Raw genomic sequence first — 20,177 nt, forward strand, 5'->3', positions numbered from 1 at the left:
AGTTTTATATATATATATATATATATATATATATATATATATATATATGGTAATAGGGATAGGATGTTTATTATATAGTTAAAGTTATAGGATATTTTTTATGCATATGGTATGTACATTTTCTATATATTTTTTGCTGTTATTATTATTGCTAATTAAAAGCCTAAAGAATGTTTTATTTTGATTAAAAAAAAAAATAGTATTTAAAAAAATAGATTAGAACTCATATTATATACACTACCGTATAAGTTTGGGGTTAGTAAGATTGTATTTATTTATTTATTTATTTATTAAATTTTTTGAAAGAAATTAATACTTTTATTCAGCAGGTGTGCATGAATTGATCAGTGAATACTTTAACTTTTTTTTATTATTTATTTTAGATTGTTTCAAAAATGTTTTATAAACTTTCTGTTCTTCAAAAAATTGCTGAAAAAAGGTATAATGTTTGTATAAAAATATTAAGTGGGACAAAATATCATGAAAAAAAGTGTAACGGTTTCTACAAAAATATTAAGTGGGAAAACAGTTTTCAAAATTGGTAATGATATGGAAATATATTAAAATAGAAAACGGCTACTTTAAATTGTAATGATATTTCACAAAATTATATTTAAAACTATTAAAAACCCTACAGACCCCAAACTTTTAAACTGTAGTGTATGTACCGTTATATATTTCTGTCTTATATATTTCTGTCTTGTGTATGCATCAGACAGAATTTTATTTATTTATTTTAATTTTAGTTGGCTCAACGGAACATTTTGACAGCGTAGGTAAAAATATGAAACAGGCCCAAACCGAATCAGCAAAGACAATCTTTATTGATTTCTTCGCTCTTTCAGCTATCTGTGCTCAAGGACACCTGGCATGTGAGTTAGGGCAAGTGCTGAAACAAGTCAGTGTTATTGCTTAAATGTTGGGTCAGAGAAGTACGATGTTTGCTGTTAAATCTACATTAAAATAACAAAGCTCCAGGTCTTATATATGGAGAATATTAACTTCAGTCCACAAGCCAGTCAAATCAAACATACAGAACACATTTCCATCCTTGGCGTCAGTAAGAACGAATGTTATGACATTCTTCCATCTTGCCTCAAAGTTCCATCCTCCAGCTTTTGGATTAAAAGAAACGACAAAGACTTGGAGATTTCTTCCACTCCCCGTCTTTCATATGGGAGAGCCTTTGAAAAGATTTCACCGAAACAAACTCGTAACATAACTTGCAAACAATGCTTTTTTTTTATGAGCTCTTCTAATCGTTAAAGGCATAAAAACGAGCGAAATGCATGTGCCATGACAAACATAAACACCAGCCTTATTGCTCCCAGCGGACTCCATGTGCGGAACAGGCTGTGCGATCCGGTCGGTTTTACTTTAGTTTAGCGAGCCGACTCTGATCACATCTGAAGGCTTGATCTCTCAAGGACAGATGTTGAGATGCGATCTGGTTCGGCCGCAGATCGGCAGGCTGATTGAGAGAGACACGTAGGCATGGACTGAATCTCTGAACTGTGGATGCCGTACTTAACCCCGAGCAGCGCTGATATGCAAACACAAGCCCCTAACCCATGAGGTGCCAGATCTACTGGAAACAGTTCAAAGTGCTCCACCAGTATCCAGCGGTGCAAAACACATGACTGAATTTGTCGGCTAAAGTTAAGAGAAAGCGTCTACTTCGAACGAACTTTGGAGAGTCTTTCAAGGAGACTTTGAACACTGCAGGAAGGGCTAATTTGATTTTGACAGTGTAGAAATTGAGCAAACCCTCATAGTATGTCAGCCATATGTTGTCTGCTCACCAGAGATCGAAATAATTGTGTTCAAACAGTAGGAAGGCCTATACGATGGGAATCAATTTATAGCATGCACTTTTATTTCTTTCAAACGTTCTCATCTATGATGGATTATCGTGTTTTACAACAACAGCATTGTTAACAAGTGTGGTCTCTTTCAAGGCTTAAGTCAGTTTTTGGCACCCATAAATAACCCTCTTTCTGTTTCCACTGAAATCCTCTCCATATTTCTCATTAGAACAGGATTCAGAGCCGTCGTCACAGGCTAAGTAAAAAGCTTGCTCTTACGTTCCCTGAGGTGAGACCATGCAAACTGTGGTAGATCTGTTCTGTCATAGAAATAGAGTGAAATCGTGCTAATAGCTCGTTCGGCTTCTATAGTTGTAGTATGATATCTAGTATGCCTTTCTAACCGTAATCTTAGAGGCATTGTACTGTAGTGTATATATTATCAAAAAAATCATTACTGGGCTTACTGTAGTTTCAGAACCCCAAATCTAAGAGTTTGTGATAGTTATGCTACATATAGCCACTTCGTACACAACACATATGTTTTCAGCAAGAGGAATAATATATATATATATACAAATCACAATTCAGACTTTTTTTTCTTCTTGTAATTCCAAGGTTACTTCTCACAATTCTTTTTTTTCCTGCCCCAGAACAAAAAAAATAATTAAATATAATTGGAACTTTTTATCTCTCAATTCTGACTTATTTCTTGCAAATTTTACTGTATAACTCACAACTCAGAAATGCAAGAAAAGAAGTCTGAATTGTGAGACATAAACAGAATTCTGACTCTTTTTCTGGCATATCCAATGTTACATCTTGCTATTCTGACTTTTTTTTTCTATCATGTTTTTATTATGACTATTCTGTTTTGTTTTGACTTTTTATCTCTCAGTTCTGACTTTTTTCTTGCAATTTTGACTTTACATCTCACAACTCAGAATTGTGAGGGAAAAAAAGTCTGAATTGTGAGATAAAAGCAGTCTTTTTAATTGTATTTATTTATTTATTTATTCAACAAGCTTCCCCAAACATGATACCTTTTTTTGTGATACCTTTTGTAGGATTCTTTGATGACTAAAAAGTTCAAAATAACTTTTTATTCATTTATTTGAAATGTTATGTTTTGTAGCCATGAAAAAGTCTTTACTGTCACTTTCGGCGATTTGATGCATCCTTGCTGAATAAATTAGTATTCATTTCTTTTCTTTCTTTTTTTTTTAATCTTGCTGATCCCAAACTTTTAAATGGTAGTGTGTGTCAGTCCAACCCTGCTAGTTAAGCTAGTTTAGCAGCCTAGTAGGGACGCCAGCACACCAACAAAGCATGTCGGGAACCAGCATCCAAAACCCAGCATGTGCTTATGATCAGTCATGCTGGTGTTTTCAGCAGGAATATGACTTCAGTAAGTGTGTGTAATGGTTATCAGGAATGCTAGCATGCCATGTGATGTTTGTTTGCGTCTACAGAGCGAGAGTTCATCGAGATATTTCCTGTCTGGCGGATCAGAAAGATAATGGTTTTTATTTGTTCCAACCATTACCAGATATACTGGAGAGTTCAGCCTACTGTAGCACGTTCAGCACTCGCATCCAATGCGTATCTCAAGCAGTTGGTATTCATGTCATGTGCTTGTAATCTTGAAGGATTCAGTAATGATTCCTTCATACAGCAGATCTGTGTTCTCACTTGACCTCCATTTGTAATGCGAACAACAAAAAAGATAATTTACTGTCCAAGTGAAAACACACAAGTGAAAAATGAGAAGGAGAAAAGGGAAAGGAAAAATGTTTGCTGAAACGGTACATTGCCTGTCCCACAGTGGCGTTATGGGGGAATTGACTGCCTGCTTTTTTTGGCTCCTGATTGGCAAAATGTCTTTTTTTCTTTCGACTTGGAATAAAAAAGGATTTCCTTTCTAATATTAATTTGTATTAATGTAATACTTGTTTTGTATAACATAGATCCAATTCAAGAGATAATATGATAGGATATCTGTTTTTTGCAATCATCATACATCTGTTTTGTGTCATTTGTTACATGTATTGTAAAACTGGTATTGGCGGTGTGTTTCAGGGTGAGGGAGTGATTTGGGGCGGGACACTCAAACTTGTATAAATCTTTCTTTCCTGTTTATAAAAATTGCTGCTGCTTGGTCAACATATTCTGCATGAAAGATGTTTGGACTGGCTAAAGATGGTAACTCGGTAGATTCTTTGACAGCGTTTTAGAATCATATTTTGTTTTTGTAGAATAAAGTGGCCCCAGGAAGTATGCGCATACTTAAAAAATGCATGAATATCATTGCATTACATAAGATATCAAACCAAGTGTCATTTATAAAAAAAATAATAATCAAAATAATAATAAAAAAATAGAAAGGCAAATAATTTCACAAAAAGAAGTTTGAGAGGCTTTAAATAAAACAATAAATATACTGTTTAAAAAATTGTGTGACACTTAGTGGATCACTTTAGGGGAACTGACCTCTACTAAAACAACCTTCCAAAACAGTAATCCAAAAAGTGAAATAGGTTCTGAGAAATGTATTTACTTATTTATTTAAATGTAACTTTTTAAAAGTATTGACCTTTCTAAAACAACAACCAAATAAGTGAAATACGTTCTAAGAATTTTTTTAATTTTTTAATTTTTGATTTATTTATTTATGTTACTTTTCTCGAAGACTGATGTAATGATATTAATGCAGTTTTTAAGTATGGCGTAAATATCCAAATACTTTTAGGGGACATTCATTATTAAGACATTAATTATTTCAGTTTTGTGTTATTATCTCAGCAAGAAAAGAGCAAGTTGGTATTTTTAGCAACGTGCCACTATATGCTCTGTGCTTCAGATTATAGTTGTGCGCATGAGATTGTTTTTAATGAGGCCTTTTTCTGCCTTCAGTTCTGTGTTCTGTAATTAGTGTGATAATGGGGTTAGTCACCGTGACTCTCAGCCGGGTGCTATTATTATCACAATCAGCATAAACAGTGACGCCCACATCATGCAGCTGTGACATGACATGTTTATGCCTGACGTTGGGCATTCCGGAGCTATTCAAGCACAGAATATCTTCGCACATGGTAGAAAATAAATAGTTTACATATTTCCACAGCCTATATAAGAAGTGCCAGACATAGTTTTCATCAGTCTCTCACACGCTCTGCTAGATTGACACATGAAGCCGGCACATGTCAGTCATATCTGGGCGATGTGGGGGTCCCCCGGGGGCCAGTAGCAGAGCAGAGGGTGACCCCGACACATTGAAATCCTTCCTCAGTGTTGTCTGTCTCTCATTACGCTCCTGCTTTCATATTCATTGCTTTTCCTTTGATTTTTTTTCTTATTTATATGTCCCTCTTAGTTGGTTCGTTCATTCTTTTGTTCACTTTTTCTTTCTTTCTGTCTGTCTGTCCTTCTTTCTTTCTTTCATCTGTTTGTCTGTCATCTGTTGCCTGTCTTTCTTTCTTTCTTCTGTCCATCTTTCTTTCCTTCTTTTTGTAATGGGATTGTTTTGTCTCATGTTATTCATTGTCTCTGTTTTTGATTCTGTCTTCCTCATCCTCTCCTCTGACCTCATTCATGCTTCATCTGCATTTTGCATGTAAGAGTCAGATTGCCTCATTTCACCTTATAACGTTTCTCACATCATAGATTTGATGTAGATGCCAGTGTTGTAAATGTCTACACGAGCAATGTGACTTGCGATACATACAGATGAACAAAATCATTCTTTTCCAAGAGCAAACATTCTTTCTGGGACATAACATATTTATTACCTCATAGAATGGAGCGAGGCAAAGTTTTTTAAGCAAGCTGTATTTTAATACTTACATGGTTCTTGCTCAAAAACATGAATCATAATTTGACAGCCAAATGTAATGAAATAGTTTCACAATCATACGAATGTTTTTAAACTAAATGTTATATTTTATAATATATTTAAATTTAGTCTGCATGGTTAAATCTGAATGTCGAGTTATTTTATGTTAAAACGTAACATAGTTAAATACAGAAATATTCACTTTTCAGAGTATTCTGTTCACAGAAACACAATCTCCTACTCAAATTCTCTGCATTTCTATATTATTCTAAAAATGTGAGTGTTTATGAAAAGGAGACACAAAGGAGATTAAATGTAAATAAAATACTGTTTTTTTTTTCTCCATGAAAGGACTGAGTTGAATTTTTTTTTTTTTTCCTTCTCTGTGTAGAGGAACATATTAATCAGATTTATGCCTGCATAAATGAACTTTTTAAACACTGTATATTTCTCTAGCTCAACAGAAACTTTCACTGTGATGTATTGTAGACCTGGAGTACATTAACACTCAACCCAAAGCTAAAAGTAAACTATAGAGAGAGAAATATTAACATCATTTGGTTCCTCTTTAGAACCCCAAATTCCAGGAGCCTGTTACACTGGATTTTCTGGATGCAGAGCAGGAAAATGATATTAAAGTCCAGGTATGGCACAATGCATACATACAAAAACAAAACAGCATGATCTCACCAGTATTATTTTATTGCTATATTGATGAAACACCTGAGAGGTTTTGATTTCATGTGCAAACACTTGCAATATGGTGTTTTGATACTTACAGATGCTTACATTTAGGTTACATGTGCTGAAAACACACTTTTACTCAAGGGATGCATAGTTAGCTTAGATAGTAGTGATTTACAATAGCAGTTGACAATGCCTGACCACACAAGTCACTGAGGTTTTTTTTTTTTTTGCACAAAATGAAATGCGTTTGCAGATAAAAACTTACATTAGGAGCAGCGTTGGTGTAATGCATTACTAAGTAATTAATTACTGTAATTGAATTTCCCTTGAAAAAGAAAAGTAAGGGATTACACTTTTCTGTAATTTAATTTGTTACTTCTGATGTAATTGCATTAAATACTGTGTAGACTGTAGGAAAAATTCTATATAAAACAATAGTGGATTTAAGATCAAAATTTAATCTAATGTTAAAATGTATGTTTTAATGTAACTTTCTCCCCTTTAAATACTTTGGTCAGTTCAAGAATAATTTATGCAATTTTATATCATTTATTTGAAATAATTAAAAGAGCCGTTTCATGTTGTATTGGTTAACTGGTCAAGGTTGATATGGAATTTAGAAAGTAATTAGTAATAAGTAATGCAATTACTTTTTATAGAGAGTAATTAGTACAGTAATCCAATTACACTGTTGAAGATAAGTAGTAGCTAGTAATTAATTACTTTTTTAGAGTAACTTACTCAACACTGTAGTACGAGTGTAAAAGTCAAAGTACCATGGTGTCGCTGTCATTACTATAGTTAACACTGATTGTTCTGATCTCTCTCGCTCTCTCAGATCCGGACTCTGATGATTGATAGAGACCCTGGGGAGAAAACGATAGAAACGCTTGTTAAATCTCAAGATGAGGTGTGTAGATCTTCTATAGTTATTCTTCTGCACCATATTTTGTCCATGTTTGCTTCACTTATACATTTTATTCACAATATCAGAGATACATTGATCGAGGAATCAGGATGTACAACTGGGCACCGGTTAACGGGACAGACTACAGGTTTGTTGGCTTTACCTATCCAAAGTGTTTCATAACTCTCCTAATCATTTGTGTGTACTGTATAAAACACGTTGTCTTTTTCCTCTGTGTGTGGGTGTTCTGCAGCCTGGCCTTGGTTTTGCCTGAATACAGTCTGCATTACATCGAGGCAAACCTGGGGGACACTATAAATCAAGCCATGTGTGAGTACCGTCTGCTCGCCCAGAACACTCAAACCAGCTCCCCACGTTAAGCAAACACACTATCATTTACTAAAGATCAGATAGAGCCTTCGGCATGCAAAGCTATTGTTTTATGAAATAGCTGAGATTGCTTGCAAATATTTTTAATCGGCTCGCAAGAGAGGTCTGCCTGTTTGTGTGTGTGTGTGTGCGTGTGTGACCTCGATTGTCAGGGCTGCTCTCTGTATTAAACTGAGGTCCAGCTGGCCTCCACCCATCCTGAGCAGTGTAGCCAGGCGTTTGATCTGACTCTCCCCAGCACTCAGGGGCCCCGGCTGGGAAGAGCGACTGCGAATGCTCCCTCCCCTCTGGACATGTGCTGCTGAGGTCCAGATCTGCACACATACACAGACGCTCAGCTCATTTGCAGGAATATTCCAGGTTGAGCTCTATCGATGGCATGTGGCTTGCTTGTCAGATTAGCAAACTGAGTCGAAAATGATTTAGAATCGTATCTTATTGCCCCATAGACTTCTATTTCCGTGGTAACTGACAGATGCTGTCGATAGAGCTTAACTTGTACTTAAGCCAGAACATTCCTTAAAGGAATAGTTCACCCAGAAATGAAAATTGCCATTATTTACTCATTCCAAAACCTGTATACTGTTATTTTTCTGGACGTTTTATGTTGCTCCTTTTCATATAACGAATGTTTATAGTACCTAAAACATCACTATATGATTATATGTAGTCTAAATGGCTCCTGTAGTATACAGAAGTCTTTTGAAGCTTTATGAACAGACCAAAGTCATTATAGGCATTCAAATCAGTGAGGTGAATTCGAGAACCAGATCAGGCTGATTTTTAAACCGGTTCCTGAAAAGAACTGGATCAAAAGCACAATTCTTTCCGGAATCAGAAAATGTGTTTCATCAAAAATGTCAGAATGGTAAGTAACTAATGACTATATTTCTCTCTCTTTTTTTTTTGTGTGTGGTTGAACTGTTCCTTAAACCAGCAAAGATACTGTACATTACCAGACAAACCTACACACATGTACATTTATTCCAAATAAATGCACGTGTGCAAAAGACTAAGTTTTTCTCTTATCTATCTTTCTATGATCCATCCTTTCTATCCTTTCATCTTTAAATGGCACAGCACAATGGGGCAAGTACTATCTCAATGTCTTTTACAGTTCCTCACAGTCTATTCTCCTGATTTTAGCCATTTTTATTGACATTATTTACACTTGTATTTATTTACATATGAAGAGTTCAGGACGTTTTATGAAAAAATTTTAAGTTTTATGACGTTTTATTGCAAAAGCCTCTTAAGTGCCATCTAACATTTTCTTCTAAAATGGTTATTTTCTCAGGCTCCTATGTTTATGTTAAGTTATTTTACTTTAATGGGAAAGAAAATAAACTATTAATTGCCATTAAAGTGAAATTACTGAACCTACACATAGGAGCCTGATAAAAATGCTCATTTTAGAAGAAAATTTCAAATGGCACTTTTGCATCTGAACTCTTCATATATTTATGCATGATTTTAAGTTACATTTTCTATGCTTAACTGTTGGTTTAATTGAGTAGCCTATTTTTTTTTTATGTATGGTCTGTGTAACACCAGTCGATTATTAAACAGTGTTTGGTGCTTGTCTAAACATGCATGCACATATATGTAAAAAAAAAAAAAACCTGAACTTTGAAAACATGGACTTTTAATGTTTAAATAACAGATTTTTATTGCCCATGCAAATGCAAACCACCACATATCGCTAGGGTATTCTTGGTGACTTCCTGGGTGCTGCTATGTGTTCTGAGCAGTGTTATTTTTACTATTAATAGTACCTATTCGTATTTTGAATTAACTTATATTTTCAGATTATTATTTTTTTTTTAGTAATTTTATGTAGTTTTGTAATTTGTATTAGTTTTTTATACTTCTATTTAACTTTCATTTATTTTTATTTAAATTTTAGTTTTAGTAATTTTACTACTTCAACATTTTCAAATTTGGTTTAAGGATTTTAATTTAGTAAAAAAAAAAATGTAATTTAATTAAATTTAATTATTTATTTATTCAGCTGTATTCCAATTACCAAAAAAAAAAAAAGATTTTTTTTTCTAGTTGACTATAACTAGTTGACAATAACTGAGTGGTTCTTAGCATGCTGATATGTGGTTGGTTGGATGCCACCAAAAAATATCTATTATATTCTGGTCCCTAAATATGGCTTAGGTCACTCTTTCAATGATGTTTATGAGATAATCATAAGCCTAACTGCTTTGAAAAGTAATAGCACACCTCTCCACAAGACATTTGTTGTGTTATTCAGACCTGTAGCGTGAAGGATTGTGAGATGAATTAGGAGTTTTATTCTTGCAACACTGCACATGGGCTATATATGCAGACGGATCTTTTGTTATTTTAGCATAACAGTGCTTTGTAAGATCACATAGCTTTAACTTGAGTCATTACAAGTAAGAAAGCCAACAAAGGAAATTTTAGCTTGTGAAACAATGAGTAAAGCAGGTTTTGAAGACTGGAAGGGGCCACAGAAGGTCATATTGTGGCTTGTAAGCAGTAACAATCAGCTACTTGAGCAAACTCTCGCCGCACAAGCGGTCATGGGAATTTGATGTTTTGTATGCCAGTTATAATTGTGCGTCTAATTTATTATGTGCAAGCATGTTTGTGTGTGTGTTAATGTGCTAAAACTGATGTTTCTGTATCCTGGCGTGTGCTACTGCAGATATGTGTGAGATGTGGTATCTGTTTCTCGCTCTTCCTCCTCTTATTCCCTCTCTCTCCATTTAAAGGATCCTGGCATAGGTTTACAGGCTCGTAAAGAGGCAGGTCCATATGGTTATTGAGAAAGGGGAAAGAGGCAGCGGCGCAGGGGTCAGGTTTTGCGGTGGTCTTCAGAGTGCTCCTGGATACCTTAGGTGCCCGACTCTGAACTCTGGGAGCTCCACAGGGCTTGTATGACCAAAGCCGAAAGCCGGATGTACACTTCAGAAAGGCAGAACCAGAAAAGTGTGGCTTTTGGGAGCCGTGTAGCGCAAATAATGAGAAGAACAGGTGAATGTGGAGTTTTCTCGAGGGATGTGTCCTTACGGCTGGTTGTAACTGAAAACTGTGATGATGGACTCGGGTGCTTGGACCTGACATACCCTGGACTTGACTGGATCTTACAAGTTGTGGATGTTTCTGCATGATTAGCCTCACATGTGTGTGACACCAAGTACTCAACACGGCAAAAAACGATTTTCTTAGTGCACGTTCACACCAAGGACAATAACTATAACGATAACAAAAGATATAGTTTTAAAAATTATTTTAAATGTAGAAGAATAGCAGAGTTAACACCAAAACTATAAACAGTGAGGAATGATATCGTTGGAATCACTTTCACAAGGTTTTATTTTTCCATCTGATGAATGATAAAAACATTGACAGCCAATCAGAATGCATCCTGCTTTAAAGAGTGTGAGCATTTAAAGTGACAAACTACATAGCAGCGTGTGCTTATAATAAACAGAACATTATCATCTGTTGGTGTCAGTGGTGGAGCCAGAGGGGGTGTCCAGGGTGTCCAGGGATTGGCCACCCTGGGTGCCACCCCAAAATTTAATATGCTACTACTTAATTTTCTTTGTTTAGTCATACTGAAAGTAGCAGTTATTTTAGCCTCAAACTCAATATTGGACGCATCTGGTGTGCCGCATCGTGCTTCATCTCATCCGGTGTACCTTCCAGCCTCAGCTAACTCTAACGTATGCACTTTCACGCCACACGTTCGTTTTTTTATGGAGTGAAAAACATTGCAGAGCAAAGAGGACACAGACAACGTGCTGACAGACAAGACAGAGCAGGTTACTTTTGATAATAGGAAACACAGTCTCAGCATTCAAATTCTGTTCGTTTTATTAAGAATTTCAAATGATAAATACAGTTTTGGAGCTCTTTAGTGGCGTGACGGTTCACGTGCGCTCCCGCTTTGCCTCAGTTCATGCAAAGCAGGAGTGCATTCTAATTAGCGTGAAATAAACATGAATGAACATTCGAGGGCATGTTGTAATCATTCAATGAGTGTTTCAACCGCGGAAAGACAGCAGCTTGAAAACATTGTCACATAACCTCAGAAAATCCATTCAGTGTCCATAAACTAGTGAGAAAAATGTACACTAGAGAGGATAATTTTGCAAAAATTACATTTATTATAGTTTTACTCTATATAATAATAATAATAATTATTATTATTATTATTTACTATATATTTACTCATTTTATTATTATACTAGATATAACGTTAAACTGGTGTAATATGAAATAGATATTTTGCTCCAACCGCTGGTAAACTGGTGGTTCCAATAGACTAACATTTGAAGTTACTGTAGGAATGCCTAATATGAAGTAATCAGCAATCGTAGGATTTATTCATGCTTTCTTATGCCAGGTTGGAGTTATACACTGATTTTCTGTCATGGACTCTAATATAGTTATCGTTCTTGGTGTGAACGTCCCTTTACTCAAGATTTTTGTCGTGTTTACCATAAATCTTGATACATTTACTTAAAGCAACATGACATAAAATATTGTCTTGTTTTCTGAAAAAAAAAAATTATCAAAATTCTGTGAGTTTAAAACAAGAAAAAAAAACAAGATTATTTTTCTGACAGATTTTTTTTCTGTCTTTTATCAGCTGGTGATGGCTGTGTCATGGTTTTACTGATCAGAAGCTCTGCTAATGGCAATAACAAGAGCAGAGCTAATGAGGGACTGTGTATAGACACAGACGACGAAGCATCCCTTACACTTGATTGTATTTGCAATCCCTCATGCTGCTAGTAAGATCCATTGTATGATGACCAGTGTTATTTTTGTGTTATTTATATTGTTAATATTTAGAAAAATGTTAAATATATTTTCAGTTTTCATTTTAATTTAAGTTTTAGTCATTTTATGTCATTCCCCTTGTCATTTGGATTATTTTTTGTAAAATATTTCTATTTAGCTTTAATTTATTTTCATTTTAGTTTTTATATTTTAGTAATTGCAACTTAAAATTTAAACTTAAACATGTATTTATATGTTTATTTATTTATATTTTATTCAATTCCAGCTTTATTTCAATTAATGGAAATTATTTTTAATATTTTTTTTTTTTTTAGTTAACAATAACAACACTGATTCTGTGCTACAGCTTCCAGGTTTAGGACTTCTATATTTAATTGAACCATGGTCCCTATTTAAAACACATTTTAAAATAGATTTTTGCATTTTTCAAGAAGTGATGAATGATGCTTGTCCATGCAAATCTTGCAACCATGATGCATTTTTATGCAGTTTCTAAGATCTGAGTGGTTTTAAATGCATATCTATGAAGTTGCAAGGGTGTTGTAGGTGATTGTTAAGGAATTGCTACATGGTTTATAGAGTATTCTGAGTGGTTGCTTAGTAGCCCAAGTCAAGATAGCCTACCATCAAGGATCTATGATATTCTGGTCTCTAGATGGCTGTGGTCCCTCTTTCTGCCAGTGAAATTGTTTTGCCCTTTTTGTCATCTGCCAAGTGATTAGTGATTTGAAGGTAGATAGTGATTTTATCGCAATCCCAGTCAATTTTAATTGTTCTAACATAAAAAAAATTAGGGTTAATTCTTTGATTGGCTTGGTGAAAGTGCAGTCCGGAAGTTTCCAGGCAAAGCAACTTCTCCTGAATGCTGAGATGGTCTGGTTCTGTTTTGGTTTGTGAGATGATCTGCTGGCTCTCATCAATGGCTGATTGCGTGTGCACCTTTGATGTACAAAGAGAGTTTGATGTGACTTCACCAAACACTGGCTGACCTTTTTTTTTTTTGCTGATCGTGAATACCACATGCCAATTTGTTCAACCGTCATGTCATTTGATGTTTTCATCAAGCGTCAGAATTATTTTACCATGCCTGCCAAACTCTCCGCTCGCCCCTCTCGTAACTCTCAGTGTTGAATGGAAAGGACTGTCTGCATCCATTTCTTCACGTCTGTAATCTCAAACTCACGTCTTTGTTGTGTGTCCAGGATTTCGCTTAATCTGAAACCGCCATCGTCCCTCATGAGCATGTTTTATATGAAATGCTTTTTTCAGAGTATCCGGTTTACAATGTTGGATGTCTTTTGGGACTGTGATGGACTGTGGTAACTTTGTCTTTCTCTTTGTCTTCTGATTGGTTGGATTTTCACCACAGGGAACAAGGGCAAGTACTGCACCCTTCTCTTCTCTGACCTTCGTGTTTTATTTCATTCATCAGTTGTTGTTGTATCATTTATTTTCAGTGTCATTTGCATGCATCTGTTTTTATACTTTTTTTCCAGAGCAGTCATGTCACATCTGTGTTCGTGTGTTAAAATAATTTGTCACTTCTCACGAGTGCATTTCATATCACATAATTTTTTTAAAAATCTATAAACACTGCGTTCATTCTTCATGCTGTTAATTACTGCTTTTGTTTGTTTAACATGCCAGCTTCTCCTGTAAAGCGTGTTGGGTCAAATCAACTGATAGGGGTTTTGCAATGGACAATGCCAATAACTAGAGATTAGCATAGTGGCTACAATTCTGATATATGTGATTATCTCTGTTGAAAAAAAAAAATATTCAAACCAGCTTAAAGTGGTTTGATGGTCTCCTGTGCTGGTCTGTTGACTGGTTTTAGGTCTTTTTTTCAGCCTTGGATGCCAGCTAGATAAGATGAAGGCCAGCTTGGCAAAGGCTGCAAGACCATTTTAAACCAGTTTAGGCTGGTTTTATGCAGGTTTTTTTTTTTATAGCATTTTCTCCTCTAAAACATGTTTGGTTAAAATTACCAATATGGGTTTTTCAATGGCCAAAGCTGATACAGATAACTAAAAATTGACAAGGTGGCTACAGTGCTGATATATGTGATATCCCTGTTGAAAAAACAAAAATTTAAATCAGCCTAAAATGGTTTTATGGTCTTTGTCGGTCTTCCATGCTGACCATTGACTGGTTTTTAGAGGGTTTGGGGCTGTGGATACCCAGCTAGACCAACTGAATACCATTTTGGCAAAGCTGGAAGACCATCTTAAACTAAGCTGGTTTTATGCATGTTTTAACAGCAGGAAAAGACTAGTACAATTTAATTAAAGCAGTTGAGATGTACACACACAATGAAATGAAATTAACATTTTGTTATGCCATATTTACTCGTATTTCACTTGGTCACAGTTATCAATCTATACCAGTCTAATCTCAGAATTTATAATAATCTCATGTTTATTTCTAAACATGCTCTGTATAAAGACGTCTTTAAATCTCTCTCTCTCTCTCTCTCTCTCTCTCTCTCTCTCTCTGTAGCCTTTGAAACCATGCAGCAGGAGACATTTGAGGAATATGGGTACACCTTTATTGCACCCAGGTAACCCACACACACACACATTGAGCGGAAAAGGCAGACCTCCCACCGGGTTTAGTCATGACAGGTTTATATGGACTGTATCTAGACTCCATTGGTCTTTCAAGGCCTATAAATTCACACCTTCAGACCCACATTTCACTCTCTTTAACAATGGGTTCCATGACACGGCAGCAGCAAAAATGTTTGGTGAAAACGTCATACTGCTTGAATTTTTTGTGATTAAGCACCAATAACCTTTTTTTCAGAGAATACTGCAAGGACCTCAAAGTCTCATCCAACAACACCCAATTTCTGGTGGACTTCAATGAGTACATTGACAGGAAAACTCCAAATGGTCCTCTGTGTGAGTGCAAACCTGAACACATTTATCCATCTGAGAGCGTGAGCTAGAGTATGGCCTACAATGCAATAACCTCAACTTGACCTTCCTTTTCTTGTGTGATGATTATAAGCTGTGCTTGCTTGCTTATTTATTTATTTATTTAGTGTCTCCTTCTTGATTTTTATTTGGTCATGTTTCCAAAAGCAAAAAGATATATATATTTATATATATATATATATATATATTTTTTTTTTTAAATATTGAATTAAAAGTGCAAATATATGCAACTTTTACATATTATATATATATATATATGTATAATATACAGTGTGTAGCATAGAATGCAGTAAGACAGTATTTAATATGAATGTTCAATTCAAATGAACAGAAACACCCTCAGTGAACTCTTTGTTTTTTTGTTTTTTTGTAGTTAAATGTTCAAATGTTTTCTGAGTCATTTTTGCAGTGATATTAAACCAGCTGTAAGAAAACCAACTGGACATCAAAGTTTCAAATACTTTTCAGCCCCTTGTATAACACTATCTTTTGCAAACACAAACCACTGTGGTTATTTTTGAATACATGATGTAGTGATATCAGAGGTGAGAGGGCTCAGATTACTCTTTAAGTGGCTGAGTCAGGCTGATTCCCGCTCAAATGATGTCAGTGTGTGTGGCGGTCCTGCCGTCTGTGAAGGTGACCCCTGCCAGCACTCGGTTTAATCACACTGTAATTGATTAGTCTGCTCTGTAATGACTCCAGCGCTGTCATCCTAATGTTCTTACCCATCATGACTCACTCTTTTCTGTAAAGAGATGCTATCGCTACAGCGCTCACACACGAACACACCCACAGATCTTTGCTTAATAGGCATTATTTTTCTCCTGAGATGTATAGAAGGTTTGTGTCACCAAATTGTTGCTTTTAAATTTAAAGGGCCATATCTTTATTTATTTATTTTAATTATTTCCTTTGTCCATGCAATGCTTTTTTCAGGTTTTCCAATATGTAGGAAAATTCTGGCTCATCTGTAAATTTAGGTGTGATAATTATTGTTATATAAGATAAGATATATATTATTAATGTTAATGTGTAATTATGATTATCAATAGACCACAATTTATTTCAATTTCAGTTTTCATTTTTCTAGTTTCATTTGTTTCATTTCAACAATTGTGTAAATGAAGATTTCTGCAGTTTTGCAGTTGGTTTCCAAATTTCTGTGTCAACAGGGAGTGGAGTTCGAACATGGGAAAATCCTGTTTTCCATGACATAATCCAAAACTATTGACTATAAAGACTTTCCTTTCTCTTTGTCTGTATTGCTCAGGTAATCTCACTCTTGTAAACCGGTTGCTGCTGGATGCCGGTCTCACGGCAGACCTCGTCAAAGTCTGGAAGGAACAGAATGTGTAAGATTAGAGCAAAACACACACATGGAACAACATAAAACATTCATCTATGTCTGTGTGAAATGTCTTGAGTTTTCAAGTACAAAGATCTCTGCAGGCCAGAGAGACGCCTTCATATAACTGCTGAACACAAAGCTCCATTTAAAGTCCTGACATGAATAAGACTGCTGTCTTATTGTCAAAAGCAAACTGTTAGAGTCTAGCAATTACAACCAGGATTAAAGAACCCGACCATGTGGGAGTCCAAAAACAATACACAATGCATATGACACATTTCAAAACTGTTTCCAATTAAACAAATGGTGTTTCAATAAAAATTTTTACACTGAAGAATGACCCAAATATTCCTTCTGGTCTATGTTTTATTTATTTATTTTTTTTATTTGGAGGATGAATGTGTTAATGGTTACTCTGAACGTTCTTGAAGTAATTGAATTTAAAGTTCAAGGCTAGAATACCTTAACAAAACACTCACATGTGTAAAGCTAGTCAAAGTTGCTTGGTTTCTGTTTGTGGTCTTTGGGAAAATTCTAAACTACATGCTAAACATACTGATGTCTTTTTTTATTTCATTAGAGATGGAGTTTTGGCCAGGTTTGTGGCTACAGATGGAGGCATTACACGTGTGTATCCTAAAAGGTAAGTTCCATTCACAGTTGTGTGAAATATGTGCACTTCTCCATCCCCATGTGTGTGTGTATGTGTGTGTGTGTGTGTGAGAGATGCTAAATTCTTTACGATCTTTCCTCTGTCGGCAAGCCCCGCAGGGGTCTGTGGTTGAGACCAAAAGAAAGAGTGAGAGAGGATGTTTCTGGTACAGAGTGACTCTTTTGAGATTTCTTATGGGAGCCATGTGCAGCTCTTGCTGTCTTTCTCCTGTCTTTATTAGCTTAAATCTATAACAGTGAGTGCTTGATTTCATAAACTTACTCTGCTGTTGTAAAACAGCAGGATGGTGTTTAAGAAGCTACAGTGGTGAACTTATTCACAGTTCATATTTACTCACCTCGGTTCGAAAAACAAAACACTTTTTTGGAGCTTCTCGGCACCAACTACTGTTTGCTTGCATTTTCTGGCATAGATCAGCATGTACATACTGCCAATCATCATCGCCATACTGAATAAAATGATACCAAATTTTCCTATGTCAGGCATTTTGAGCATGGACCATTTCGAATTTTGTAGTAAAGTGCTGTATTTTACAAACGCTTTAGCGTATTGTTATGAATCTTATAGAACCGTTTGCAGGAAAGTTATGAATTTTTTTACACGGATAGAGAACAGTCTCATCATCAACCACAGCAAATTTGAAGTCTCTAACTCAAGCTCTCTAGCGCCACCAACAGGCCAAATTTGCACTCATGTTTCTGCTAGAACCATAAGGTCTAAAAGCAAAATTATTTGTTCCCTCTGATTCCTTGACTCGTACCGAGTCAAACACATACCAAAATGTAAATTTCTATGGGTCAAGATTTTTCGCTATTTTGAATTTTCAGAAAAATCTACTTTTTACATGCGTTAATGAATTTGACAAAGTTTGTGCAAAAATGGACTTGAGGCTATATCTCTGCAACGCTTTAGTGGATTCTGACCAAACTTTGTATGTGTTATAATAAGCCTGACCTGAGGGCAAATGAGTAGTTTCGGCACAGCACCACCTACTAGTCAAAAGATATTTAAAAAAAATAAATTTCTGCTTATAATTTCTGAACAGTTTGACCAAAAATCATAAGATTTTGTTAAGGTCTTGTTAGATTCGGAATGGCATAGCGAATCAAACGATACCTAATTTTCCTATGTCGGCCTTTTTGGGTGTCAGCCATTTTGAGTTTTGTAGTAAAATGCTGTTTCAACAAATGTCTTTAACGGGGGTCTCCAACCCTGCTCCTGGAGAGCTACCATACTGCAGAGTTCAGCTTCAACCCAAATCAAACACACCTGAACCAGCTAATCAAGGTGTTCAGGGCTACTTAATTACAGACAGGGGTGTTGAAGCAGGGTTGAAACTTAAGTCAGCAGGAAGGTAGCTCTCCAGAAGCAGGGTTGGAGAACTATGGTCTTTACTGAGTAATTAAAGACAGCTCCTTAGCTCTTCGTTTTACTTCTGTTGTGCTTGGACCCTTAATTGCTGCTTGCAGCTCTATTTATTATTATTATTATTTTTTTTTTGGTTTTATTTTTTTTAAATTTTTTTTTTTTCATAGATCTTATATGTGAGCCTTAGCAACTTAATTTACACAGTTATATTTAAATAAAAAAATGTTTATGGTATATGTACATGAAAAGTGAACAAACACATTCAAGTAAACATTTTTTTTTAAATATTTAAACATTTGTGTATTCATTCTTAAATTATTTAATTACACTGTCTATAAAGATAAAAACTGGGTGCCTTTTTCTAATGAAAACCATACGTTTGCCGTTTGATTCCTTGTAGGATTTTTGTTTCATGCATTCTTGAGTTTGATCATTCAATTATTTATATTGCTATTTTCAGGGCCGCATTAAGACCTTACTGGGCCCCGGGGCTATGACTTACTGCAGGACCCCCTATTACAAATATAATATATATATAGCTTTAAATAGGATTTTTATCCTATCAAAATTTTGATGCATTGACATTTTATAATTTTTGTTACCAATTTCAATATTTAAAAAAAATAAAAAAAATACTAGCCTAAGTAAAAACTAGATTATACTTAAGACAAGTAAACAGACACAAATGACAAAAAAAAAATAGACCTACTTCAAACACTTAAAGCACTGAATAAGAAATTATATTGTATAAAATAATTGTACAAATAAACTGAATAGTCTTCACTGTATACATTCAATATACATTCATTCTTATTTATTTTACAAAAGTGATTCGGTCAAGGACAGTGAGTGATTTTCTTTCTAATGTTTGATTAACATTATTGACAACAGTGAGTGATTTTTTTTCTAATGTTTGATTAACGTTATTGACATAAATTTTAACAGCAGCTAAATTAGGCTGCTTTAGAGGAATAGCTCACCCAAAAATTAAAGGTCTCTTGTTGTTCTCAACCTGTATGCGTTTCCTTCTGCTGTTGAATGTAAAAGTATATGAAGAGTTCATTTGCAAAAACAGATAACTCCATTTTTAACAATTTTCAAAAATGATGCTTTTTCATTGTGCATTCCAGTTAATCTCAGTCAAACTGCAGTTGGGTTATTTTGATTAAGTTAAAAAATAACAAAAAAAATATAGCTAACTAACACAATAAAAGACAATAAAAACATGATAACATAATAAAAAAACATGATTTTTGAAAATTTTAATAAACAGAGTTATTTGTTTTTGCAAATAAACTCTTCATATATTTGGAACAATACTGGTAACCCAACAGTTGCTGGGCCCCCATGACTTCCATAGTATGAAAAACAAAATACACTACTGGAGTCAATGGGGACCAGAAAATTTCTAGTTACGAACATTCTTCAAAATATCTT

General features: G+C 35.0%; 1 protein-coding gene across 4 annotated transcripts in view; it reads left to right on the forward strand.

Moving 5' to 3' along the window:
* The window catches only part of LOC107672590 (voltage-dependent calcium channel subunit alpha-2/delta-1-like), a 102,678-nt gene that overhangs the window by 71,749 nt on the left and 10,752 nt on the right, over nt 1-20,177 (forward strand). Inside the window, exons 19-28 of one of the 4 annotated variants that reach the window (XM_016465842.1) lie at nt 2,035-2,094; nt 6,225-6,281; nt 7,163-7,234; nt 7,318-7,379; nt 7,485-7,561; nt 13,779-13,787; nt 14,909-14,969; nt 15,215-15,312; nt 16,622-16,703; nt 17,280-17,342. In XM_016465842.1, coding sequence (XP_016321328.1) covers nt 2,035-2,094; nt 6,225-6,281; nt 7,163-7,234; nt 7,318-7,379; nt 7,485-7,561; nt 13,779-13,787; nt 14,909-14,969; nt 15,215-15,312; nt 16,622-16,703; nt 17,280-17,342 — 641 coding nt within the window. Of the gene's footprint in view, nt 1-2,034; nt 2,095-6,209; nt 6,282-7,162; nt 7,235-7,317; nt 7,380-7,484; nt 7,562-13,778; nt 13,788-14,908; nt 14,970-15,214; nt 15,313-16,621; nt 16,704-17,279; nt 17,343-20,177 lie in introns of all 4 variants that reach the window. The other 3 variants (XM_016465843.1, XM_016465844.1, XM_016465846.1) reach the window with 3 other exon arrangements.

Source organism: Sinocyclocheilus anshuiensis, unplaced genomic scaffold (genome assembly GCF_001515605.1).
Source record: "Sinocyclocheilus anshuiensis isolate Anshui unplaced genomic scaffold, SAMN03320099.WGS_v1.1 scaffold28, whole genome shotgun sequence".
NCBI classification, from domain to species: domain Eukaryota; kingdom Metazoa; phylum Chordata; class Actinopteri; order Cypriniformes; family Cyprinidae; genus Sinocyclocheilus; species Sinocyclocheilus anshuiensis.